General features: G+C 39.5%; 1 protein-coding gene across 3 annotated transcripts in view; it reads left to right on the top strand.

Annotated features, from left to right (window-relative positions):
• The window catches only part of LOC140729194 (coiled-coil domain-containing protein 171-like), a 417526-nt gene that overhangs the window by 370698 nt on the left and 34602 nt on the right, over window positions 1-12226 (top strand). For 2 of the 3 annotated variants that reach the window (XM_073048685.1, XM_073048684.1), the window contains one exon: window positions 7827-8271. The exons of the other annotated variant lie outside the window; for it this stretch is intronic. In XM_073048685.1, the coding sequence (XP_072904786.1) occupies window positions 7827-7835 (9 nt within the window). In that variant the 3' untranslated portion in view covers window positions 7836-8271. Of the gene's footprint in view, window positions 1-7826; window positions 8272-12226 lie in introns of those variants that run through there. 3 annotated transcript variants of the gene reach the window in all.

The raw sequence follows: 12226 nt of genomic DNA, 5'->3' as shown, positions 1-12226 counted from the left end.
CCATTTGTGCTATTGTTTGCATTTCTTGGTTCTTATTTGTTCAGGGAGTAGATCGATTAAGGTTTATTCTAATTTCAATGATACATTGACAGATAAATACAGATGGCTAAGGACAAGGTAAAATTTATTTCTTTTGATGTCAATGGACTATTAAATCCAATCAAATGTAAGAGAATTTTACCCAAAATGCCCATGTAGTATATTTACAGGAAATTCATTTAAGTGATAATGAGCATAAAAAAGTAAAGAGAATGGGCTTCACTAATTTGTTTTTCTCCTCATATAAATCAGGACATAGGAGAGGGGTTGCTATTCTTATCTCAAGTAAGCTAAATTTTGAAAAAGTGTTCGAAATGAGAGATAGAGAGGGCAGATATATTCTGGTAAGGGGGAATATAGACGCAAATTCAGTTACTCTATTGAATATATACACACCCCCGGGAAGTGATATTGGTTTCTTTCACAAAATTACTGATACTATGGTAATGGAAACAGAAGGTCTCCTGATATGTGGGGGAGACTTAAATTTACAATTACAACGAAACTTAGACGCTTCCAATAGAAAAACCTATGAAACAAAATCTTTACATAAGAAAGTTAATACACTTTTTGAGGATGTTGGTTTAATTGATATATGGAGGGACCTTTTCCCTGACAGAAGGGCTTATACTCATTATTCTGCTCCTCATTCTGTATATACAAGAATAGACTATTTCATAACATTTAGAAAAGACAAAGACAAACACCTGTGGAATTGGGACAATAGATGTAAGTGACCATGCACCTATATATTTATCTGTTGATTTTGACCTACAACCAAAGAATACTATTTGGAAACTAAATTCAAGTCTACTCAATGATCTGTACTTTAAGGAACAAATTAAAAAAGAAATTGGTCTCTACTTAGAATTTAATGATAATGGAGAGGTTTCACCTCCCATTTTATGGGACACTGATGGCGGTCTTAAGAGGGAAAATTATAGCGATATCTTCATATAAGAAAAAAATAAGGAATAAAACATTAGAGAAATTACAAAATAGGCTGAAGGAACTAGAGAAAAAACACAAATTGAATTTGGCACAGGATACATTAGGGCAGGGGTATCAAACTCATTTTAGGTCACGGGCCGGATTGAGCAAAATGCAGCTTCATGCGGGCCGGATCAGTCGGACGCGTGCGAACGCAGCTTTCGTTGCCTCCATTTTTTCAGCCTGCTCTCATGTGTCTCAGTCTCTGCTATAACTACAAAGTGTTTCACTTTACAAATTCCATTTCTTATAAAGAAGACTGCTGAGCAAGACTGCAGAATAAACACTAAAAACCCTGAAAACCTGGTACCTGAATAAACTCAGCATTAGCCATATCATACGCCATAGGCGCTTCGATTACTGGGGCCAGCTTTAATAGTAATTAGATATTATCTCGCGGGCCAAAGATAATTCCACCGCGGGCCTTGAGTTTGACATATATGCATTAGGGGAAATTAAAAGAATTAGGAATGAAATTAATAGTTTGGCCACGCAAGAAATCAGGAAAAATTTAATGTTTCTGAAACAGAGACATTATGAAAGTGGATCGAAATCTATGAAAATACTGGTGTGGAAACTGAAAAAAAGATAGCAGAAAATACAATTCATAGAATTAGGGACCCAAGAACGAAAATGATAAAAAAATAAGCTACCGTAGATGTCGGATTATAAGCCGCTACTTTTTTCCCACATTTTGAACAGCTTTGAACACTGCGGCCTTTACTACGGTGCGGCTAATGCATGATTTTTTTTCATGCCGCCAAAAACATTTTGCTTCGTAACAGTAGACCAATAAAATTGATGAGTAGTTCACAGAGATCCAATGAAATTGTACGATAAATCAAGCGCACTTTCACAATTAAATTATTGTAAATCAGTCATTTGTACTCACCCTCATCAACATGGAAAACACTCGAAGAAAAGCATTGTGCTGCCTTTATGGCAGTTATTTAGTTTATAATATTTTCGCTTAGTAATTCATTTGTTAGTATTTTCTAGTTAAAGTTAGAAGTGTTTTAACTATATTTGTTTTCTGTACTACATCCCGGGATGCTATGACGTCACACCCGGTTTCGCCGCGTCTTGTGGGAAATACCGGTTTGCGATAAACGGGAAGGTGGGGGGCGAGCGGCATTAGATCTGAGCGAACGCTGCTTTTAAGTTAAAGGCGATCAATAACTTTTCCTGGTAGGCTGCAGTATATATATTTTTTACCAGTCGTTAGGAGATATTGGAATGTTGTTCAGTAAAAAAGTATACGCAACGTAATTTGTGTGTTACCGATACGTATGTATATTTAAAAGTAGCCGCGTTACAGGCACGGTTCGAAAAAAAGCATTTGCAATATGTATTTGTTTATGTTACCATATGGATTTAATTAAAAGTTAAAAAATCCTCACGTGTAATATCTTTCTGTGTAAATATCTCATATTACAACGTGAGACACCTGCGGCCGAAAATCCGGTGCGGCTTGTACAAGTACAAAATTGATTTTCTTTCTAAAATTAGAGCCAGCGGCTTTTAATCAGGTGCGCTCTGTAGTGCGAAATCTACGGTAAGTGAAGTTCAAGAAACTTTTAAAGTGTTTCACAAAACTCTATATTCCAAAGTTCCAAGGGGAAGCATAACCCAAATTGACACCTTCTTGAATTCTCTAGTTACCCACTTTAAGCGAAGAACAAAATAGAACGATGACTGCTGACATAACTGAAGTTGAATTAAAAGCTGCAATTAGTAGGCTTAAATTAAGCAAGTCACCAGGATCAGATGGGTATACGGCAGAGTGGTATAAAGAATTTAAAAACAAGTTAATTCCTGTTTTACTCCCCACACTGAACTGGGCTCTAAAAAAGGCACAAATGCCACCCAGTTAGAAGGAAGTGATAATCTCATCTATACTGAAAGAAGGCAAGGATAAAATGGAATGTGGGTCATTTAGACCAATATCCGTTCTTAATGTAGATCATAGAGTATTTACCTCCATCATGGCCAAATGATTAGAGGAGTTTCTACCCATACTGATATGTAACGACCAGACAGGTTTTATACAACAACGCCAGACACAAGACAATATACAAAGGACACTTCACATTATGGATCATATACAAAAAAACAAAATCGAAGCAATAGTGATAAGCGTGGACGCTGAAAAAGCATTTGATTTGGTTAATTGGAATTTTCTTTACAGAGTTTTACTTAGATTTGGTTTCCAAGACACAATTATTAAAACTATACAGACACTATATGACAATCCTACTGCTAGGATTAAAATCAATGGATATTTATCAAATAGTCTTACCCTAGAAAGGGGCATGAGACAGGGTTGTGCATGGTCACCGCTACTCTTCACGTTATATCTGGAACCATTAGCTCAATACATCAGACAAAATGAAGATATCAGGGGAATTACTATTAAAGGGACAGAGCATAAATTGGCAAGTTATTCGGATGACATTTTGATCTATCTAGGGCAACCAACATACTCTTTACCTAAATTGATGCAATCCTTTGAACAATATGGTCAATTATCAGGATACAAGATCAACATATATAAAACCCAATTACTTTCATATTACTATAGCCCACCAAGAGAAATTGAAAGTAGATAACCCTGGGCATGGCACACAGAGTCTTTCAAATATTTGGGCATCATTATGCCAAAAGATTTGGCAAAATTATCAGAATGTAATTATCAGCCTTTATATAAAAAATTAAGGAAGATGTGGCAAGATGGAACCTGATTCCTTTTTTCAGTCTCAGTTCAAGGATTGAGTCTATTAAAATGAATATACTGCCCAGACTGTCATATCTCTTTCAGACCCTACCAACAGAGGTTAATCAAAATCAGTTCAATGAATGGAACAAGATGTTATCAAGGTATATTTGGCAGGGTAAAAGGCCTAGAGTTCGTCTCAAAACTTAGCAATTAGCAAAGGAAAAGGGGGGATGGGGCATACTTTCTCTTAGAGATTATTATTTTGCAGCACAGTTGAGAGCTGTGATATGTTGGTGCAACCCATCATATGACGCTCAATGGAAAAACATTGAGGAGCGGGTACTTCCCATCCCCATACAAGCAATTTTGGCTGATAACAACCTGCAAAGGTACATAAATACTATTGATAACCCATGGGTGAAATTGACTCTTAAAATATGGAAAACTACTATAAAAGAATATAATCTACAGGGAGATATTGCAATTCTTAAATGGTGTGCATATGACTCGGATTTTACACCAAATAAATTGGATGCTAGATTTAAGGACTGGACAGTTAAAGGAATAACAGTTCTTTGCAACATAATGAAAGAAGGAACACTTCAGTTTTGAAATGCTTAAAGAGAAACACTTATTAAAAAAACAAGATTTTTATCGGTATTTACAGATGCGACAATATGTTAGTAAAATGCTTAAAAATGTAACCAAGGCAAATACATGCTTGATAGAGCTAGTTAGAAAAGCATATAATTCAGATAATGGTAGTAGAATCATTTCAAGCATGTATAAGGTGTTGTCAAATCTTAAAACACATTCGACTTCATACATTAAAACAAAATGGGAAAAGGAAGGAGGGATAATTATATCTGAGGAAGAATGGACAACAATATGGAGGTATCAATGGAAGTGTACCAGTTCGCAGAAATGGAGGGAGTTTGGATGGAAAGACTTGATAAGATATTTTATTACACCCTCTCAGAAATCTCATTATGATAGTAACTTCCCTGTTTGCTGGAGAAATTGTGGAAATCAAAATGCAAATCATTATCATTTTTTTGGGACTGCCCTGTTATCAAAAACTATTGGAGGGGGATACACAATGCCCTACAAGACATCTTTAAATGTGAAATACCCTTAGAGAGTAAGACCATATATTTTGGATATATACCTCAAGAATGGTTGAAAAGAGATAAATATTTAATGAATATACTGTTGGTGGCTGGTAAAAAGACTCTTACTAGGAAATGGTTATCACAGGAGAGCCCAACTTTAAATGCATGGATGGAAATTACAATGGACATTTACAAAATGGAGAAGATAACAGCATCTGTTAATCATAAGCTGGAACAATTTGATTCATACTGGGAAAAATGGTTTAACTACATAATGCCTCATAGGCCTGATTTTATTCTCACAAATCAATGAATCTGTTGTAAAAAAAAAGATCATTCCCTACTTGTACATAGCTTTTTCCTTTTGCTTGTTTTTTCTTTCCACTCTTTTCTATAAGTGTATACCTCAGATGAATACTTTGTGGAGATTTGTGAGATATATGATTATATGATATATATGTACAATGTCTGAAATACATCTTATGGAAATGTTTGATGATGAACTTCAATAAAAAAATAAATTACAAAAAAAAGACAGAGGTTGATAGATTTCTGATTGGTCAGGGCATGAAGGGATACAGGGAGAAGGCATGAGACTAGGGTTGAGAGGAAAATCGTATCAGCCATGATGAAATGGCAGAGCAGACTCAATAGGCCAAATGGCCTTTTTCTGCTCCTATATCTTATGGTCTTATTTTGAAGGCAGAGGTTGATAGGTTTTTCATTAGTTGTGGAGAAGGCAGGAGATTGCTGCTGAGAGGGAAATGGATCAGCAATGATGAAATGGTGGAGCAGACTTGATGGTTCAAATGGTTATAACCATAACTATATATCTTATAGTCTTATAATCCCAGGAAATCAGCAGCTTCTGGGATACCCAAACAACCAAGTCCGGCACTAACAATCATTCCACGGTTAAAGTGACTTAGATCATATTTCTCCCACATTCTGTTGTTTAGTCGGAACAACAATTGAACCTCTTGACCATATCTGCATGCTCTTATGCATTAAGTTGCTGCCACATGATTGGCTGATTAGATATTTGCATTAATGAGCAGATGTACTTTCCTTTACCAGCTAAGACATAGAATTTTGGAGTGGGTATGTTATGGAATTTTCCTTGTGGTGTAGATGGTTGAGAGTGGGTCCAATTGAGGTATTGAGATGAAATTATGCGGTGCATAGATAGGTTGGATTATGAAATGCTTTACCCCCAATGTTATTTTAGCAGATTTATCTAGAGCAAAGGAGAATGGGCTTAGCAACAGAGGCAGGATGCTTAAGATTCAAGATTCAAATTTATTGATCAGGTGTACATCAAACTGTGCAGTGAACTGCATTGTTGGTGTTAACAACCAACACATCTGATGGTGTGCTGGGGGTTGAAATGCTTTACCCCCAATGTTATTTTAGCAGATTTATCTAGAGCAAAGGAGAATGGGCTTAGCAACAGAGGCAGGATGCTTAAGATTCAAGATTCAAATTTATTGATCAGGTGTACATCAAACTGTGCAGTGAACTGCATTGTTGGTGTTAACAACCAACACATCTGATGGTGTTGCCGCACATTCTGGCACTAACATAGCATGCCTACAATGCTCAGCAGAACAATCAAGAACACAAGCAACAAAACAACAACATCAAAACATACAATCTTCCTCTCTCTTACCCACACATAATAGTCCTTTAACCCCAGCACACACCTGCACCCACCAATAGACTCAGACTTGCAAATATTAGGTTTTGACTTCCACAGTGATTTGCGGACTTGGCTCTGGCCAATGGGACTCAACTTCCAGACTTCCAATTCAACCCTTAGTCCTCTTCGGCATCGATCGCAGGGCACACCGATCACCAAGCACTAGGCCTCAAACTCCAGACTTGCTGATGACAGGACTCTGAATACTAGACCTCAAACTCCAGTCTTGCCAATTCACAAGCCCCAGGATTGTCATCGGAACTCATTCCTCCAGTCTGTATAGAGCTCCTATTCTGGAACCCACAACAACTCGTTGAACTGGGTGGGTGGAGAGGGTGTCCACTTTCTGCCAATCCAACATCCAACCACGGATGTCCCATATCTGTGTCACTGTCCTGTGAACATGTAGTGGAGATTCAGATTCCAGCCTGATCTCTCACATCCCTGTCCCTAAACCCTAACCTAACCCTCTAACTTCCCTCTCTATTCCCAAAACCATCCTTAGGAACCTCAAAAACAATTTAAAGACAGCTAAATCTCAGAATCTGGAACACACAATGCTGGTAAAAGCAGAAACCCTCACAATATTTAAGAAGTATCTAGTGAGCACTTACATTGTCAAGGTACTGAAGGCTATAGAGCAAGTGCTGGTAAATAGGGTTTATATAGTTGGGTACTTAATAGCAGGCATGGAATGATGGGTTGATTGGCTTATTTCTTTTCTGTACACTCAGTGGCCACTTTATTAGGTACCTTGTGTACCTAATAAAGTGGCTACTGAGTGTATGTTCATGGTCTTATGATCCTGTAGCCCATTCACCTCAAGGTTGGTGTGTTGTGCATTCAGTAATGTGTTCTCTGTGAACTCTGGAGACTGTTGTGCATGAATATCCAAGGAGATCAGCTGTTTCTGAGATACTCAAACTAACCCATCTTGTACCAACAATCATTTAGTCACAGTCAAAGTCACTTAAATCACACTTCTTTCCCATACTGATGTTTGGTCTAAACAATAACTGAACATCTTGACCATGTCCGCATGCTTTTATGCATTGAGTTGCTGCCACATGATTGGCTGATTAGTTATTTGTATTAATGAACAGATGTAGAAGTGTACCTAATAAGTGGCCACGAGTGTGCAACTCTATATAATTGATCTCAATGAAGAGGAGCAGTTGTGAGGAAGAGAGGTTTGTTACATGTAATTTATCTTATTTAAATTATTTAATTTAAATGTTCTAACTTTTTTAAAATGTTCTAATGTTTTTAGATTCTTTAAGAAAATTTTTAAGGTTGGGAGAAGATGGCGCCAGCAAACAACGCAGCCAAAGGCTACATCCATCAGACAGTTCATGAAACTACGTCTTTTACTTCTTCTTTCAAATATGATTCTTTTACTATTGGAACCTGTAATTTACATCTTGGTGATGCGTCTTCGGGTGGACTGAGCGATCTGGCACTTTGCTGTCGCTGAGGAAGTTCGCTGAGGTTTCAAGTGGACTCTGTGGCCTGGGGTGTGAGTCCATAATCAACTTCATTTCTCACTGATCTCGCCGATTAAAGTGTCAAGCAAGATTGAAATCAGTGAGGATGACAGCAGGGGAGCAGGTGTTCAGTGGCATCTGCCTTCATTTGACCAGTTTCTCTCTCCCTTTCGCTTGCTGTACCTGCATGTGATTGGTCTCTCTCTCTCTCTCTCTCTCTCTCTCTCTCTCTCTCTCTCTCTCTCTCTCTCTCTCTCTCTCTCTCTCTCTCTCTTCTCTCTCTCTCCCTCTCCCTCTCCCTCTCTCCCCCTCCCTCCCTCGCTTTCTCCCCCTCCCTCTTGCTCGATGCTGCTGGAGGATGATATCAGAGCACTGGGTTTTGGATAACATTTAATCGACTCGGTCTGTAGATTGGACTCAGTATTCATGTTATGATGTGTTTCTGGTTTCTGACTACTGCTTTTTTATTGCTATTTTGTGCAATTTTGATTGGGGCAGACTGGCTCTGCATCCTGCAGTCAATGAACAGCATAGCACTAAATTGAACTGAACTGAACAAGACTGCACATTCCTGGACTGTTTCAATGATTTTGTAGTTTGATATTTTATATTATGTGTTTCATGCTCATTTTTTACCATTTGTGTGATTTTTTCCTTTTTTGTGTATGGGTGTTTGATATTTTTCTTTGAACGGTCTCCGTAGTGTGTCTTTGTTCCATGGCTGTCTGCGCGAAGATGAATCTCAGGGTTGTAGACTGCATACATACTTTGATAATAAATGTAATTTGAATCTTTGAATTTTTAATTATGCACTTAATTTTTTGTAGTTCTTAAATGCCACTGTCTTAAGCCACTGACCTAACTGAAACCTATTGAAAGGTGAAAGGCCTTGATAGAGCTGATCTGGAGAGGATATTTCCTATGGTGGGAGAGTGTAAGACCAGAGGACACAGGTGCAGAATGGAGGGGTGTCCGTTTAGAACAGAGATGAGGAGTAAATTATTTAGCCAGAAAGTGGTGAGTCTATGGAATGCATTGCCACAGGCAGCTGTGGAGCCAAGTCTTTATGTAAATTTAAGGGAGAGGTTGATAGGTTCGTCATTGGTCAGGATTTGAAGGGATATGGAGGGAGAAGGTTGGACATTGGAGATGAGGGGAAAATTGGATCAGCCATGATGAAATGGTGGAGCAGACTCGATGGGCCAAATGTCCTAATTCTGCGCCTATAGCTTATGGTCTTATAAAGTAGACCATAGTTTTATTGGTTTAGAGATTGCCACGTGGCAATCATATAACCCTGCAGAATGTGGGCGGTCAGGGAAACTTCCAATTTTCTAGTGATGAGACCTGCAGGAACTGTGTCCAGCTACAGTGCCTGACTGACTATCGAGTGGCTGGAGCTGCAGATGTACTTTCTCAGGAGCAAACAGGACATCAGAGACAGGAGCTCTGAAGGTACAGACACCATGTAGTTAGGAGGTTATAAACAGGAAATGCAGAATTCCCCACAGGAACAAACACACTCAGTGGCCACATTATTAGGTACAGCAGCACACCTGCTCATTAATGCAAATATCTAATCAGCCAATTGTGTGGCAATAACTCAATGCATAAAAGCATGCAGACATGATCATTTGGTTCAGTTCAAACATCAGATTGGGGAAGGAATGTGACCTGCGTGACTTTGTCTGGGAATGCTTGTTGGTGCCAGAGGGGGTGGTTTCAGTATCCTTGGATTTTCATGCTCTACACTCTATAAAGCAGGGGTTCCCTACCTTTTTAATCCATGGAACAATACTATTAGGCAAGGGGTCCATGGACCCCAGGTTGGGAATTCCTGCTAGATTTTACCAAGAATGGTAAAAAACACAACAAAATATCCTGTGAGTAGGAGTTCTGAGTGTGAAAATGCCTTGATAATGAGAAGAAACAGAGGAGGATGACTGGACTGGTTCAAGCTGACAGGAAGGTGACAATACAAATAACCACACATTACAACAATGGCGTGTGGAAGAGCATTTCTGAACGCACATGCCTCAGACCTTGAAGTGAATAGCCTACAGCTGCAGAAAACCACAAACCTACACTCAGTGACCACCTCAGGAGATACAGTACCTAATCAAGTGGCCACTAAGCAAGAATTGTCATGAATGTTGTCAGGGGAGTGTGGGGCGGGATGTCGGTGTCCTCCCAGAGCGGAGCAGCAACAATGGTCAGGTCTGTGGCACAACAATTAGCAGGACAGAGAGCAATGGAGATCTGATAGGCTCAACTACATTTATTTTAATGCAAAATGTCAGATGGCAGATGAATACAGGGCATAGATAGTCTCATGGGATTGTGATATAGCAATTGATTAGTAGGCAGGTTTGGAATTCAATGTTTCAGGTTATTGATGCCACAGTCATGTTAAGGGTGGAGGTAGGAAACAATGCCATTGATTAGAGAGAATATCCTTGTAGTACTTAGAAAAGCTGTTGCTTGGGGAACATCTAGTGAGGTAATTTGGGTAGAACTTAGAAATTCCAAAAGAGTATACTTTCATAGAATAGTGCTAGCAGAATTTAGAGTAATTACTGTGTAGAGAGATCACATATGTGTACGGATAATAGGGCTTAAATTCCCCAATATTGACTGGGACTATCATAATTCTAATGGGTCAGAATTTGTTAAGTATCAAGGAAAATTTTTTGAAGCAACAAGCAGTCCAAAGGTTACAAGAGGGCTCCATTCCAGGCAACTGTTCACAAGTTGTAAATGAGCAGTGTGCAGAGTGTGGGAGAGGATCACAGCTGCAACAGGAGAGTGAGCAGACAGCGTGGTAGGAGGCAGCAACTGGGAATAAAAGGATCCTTTTCTGGTTGGCTGCCAGTGACTAGTGGTGTTCCGCAGGGGTCGGTATTGGGACTGCTTGTTTTTATGCTGTATATCAATGATTTAGATGATGGAATAGATGGCTTTATTGCCAAGTTTGCAGATAATATGAAGAATGGTGGAGGGGCAGGTAGCGTTGAGGAAACAGGTAGGCTGCAGAAGGACTTAGACAGACTGGGAGAATGGGCAAGAAAGTGGCAATGAAGTACAATGTTGGAAAATGCATGGTCATGCACTTAATAGAAGAAATAAATGTGCAGACTATTTTCTAAGCAGAGAGAAAGTTCCAAAGACCTAAGATGCAGAGGGACTTGGGAGTCCTTGTGCAAAACAGCCTAAAGGTTAACTTGCAGATAGAGACGATGATGAGGAAGGCAAATGCAATGTTAGCATTCATTTCAAGAGGTCTAGAATACAAGAGCAGGGATGTGATGCTGAGGCTTTATAAGGCACTGGTGAGGCCTCACCTTGAGTACTGTGAACAGTTTTGGGCTTCTCATTTAAGAAAAGATGTGCTGGCATTGGAGAGGGTTCAGAGCAGGTTCACAAGGATGATTCCGGGAATGAAAGCGTTATCATACGAGGAACGTTTGATAGCTCTGGGTCTGTACTCGGTGGAATTTAGAAGGATCGGGGGGATCTCACTGAAACCTTCTCAATGTTGAAAGGGCTAGATGTGCTATATGTGGAAAGGATGTTTCCCATGGTAGGGAGTCTAGGACAAGAGGGCACAGCCTCAGGATAGAGAGGTGTCCATTTAAAACTGAGATACAGAGATATTTCTTTAGCCAGAGGGTGGTGAATTTGTGGAATTTACTACCACAGGCAGCTGTCGAGGCCAGGTTGTTGGGTGTATTTAAGGCAGAGCTTAATAGGTTCATGACTGGACAGTGCATCAAGGGTTACAGAGAAAAGGCCGGAGAGTGGGGCTGAGAAAGCGGGGTGAGATAGGATCAGCCATGATTGAATGGTGGAGCAAACTTGATGGGCCAAATGGCTTAATTATGTTCCTATGTCTCATGGTGTGCAAAGAGTGGTCACCAGGTGGCCTCACTGACTCAGTGAGCGAACAAGTCTGTTCAAGTCTGGACAAATTGGACAAGTCTGTCTAGCTCTGCTCAGCTTTGCCAAACACTCAAAAGTGGTAGTTCTTTTGGTGAAGGGGGCGATAGAAGAGAAATCACCATCAATCCCAGCTGTCTCCCAAACTTTCAGTCATATATGCTGAAAATCCATGAGTAACCCGAGGAGGATCTGTATGTAAATGGCTCTACCAGAGAGGGAGCAGCACCTGAGCGCTCAACCTTCTCTT

The sequence above is a fragment of the Hemitrygon akajei genome, chromosome 6 (assembly GCF_048418815.1).
Source record: "Hemitrygon akajei chromosome 6, sHemAka1.3, whole genome shotgun sequence".
NCBI classification, from domain to species: domain Eukaryota; kingdom Metazoa; phylum Chordata; class Chondrichthyes; order Myliobatiformes; family Dasyatidae; genus Hemitrygon; species Hemitrygon akajei.
The sequence above is the reverse complement of the archived record's forward strand: the minus strand, read 5'-3'. Positions and strand labels throughout refer to the sequence as shown.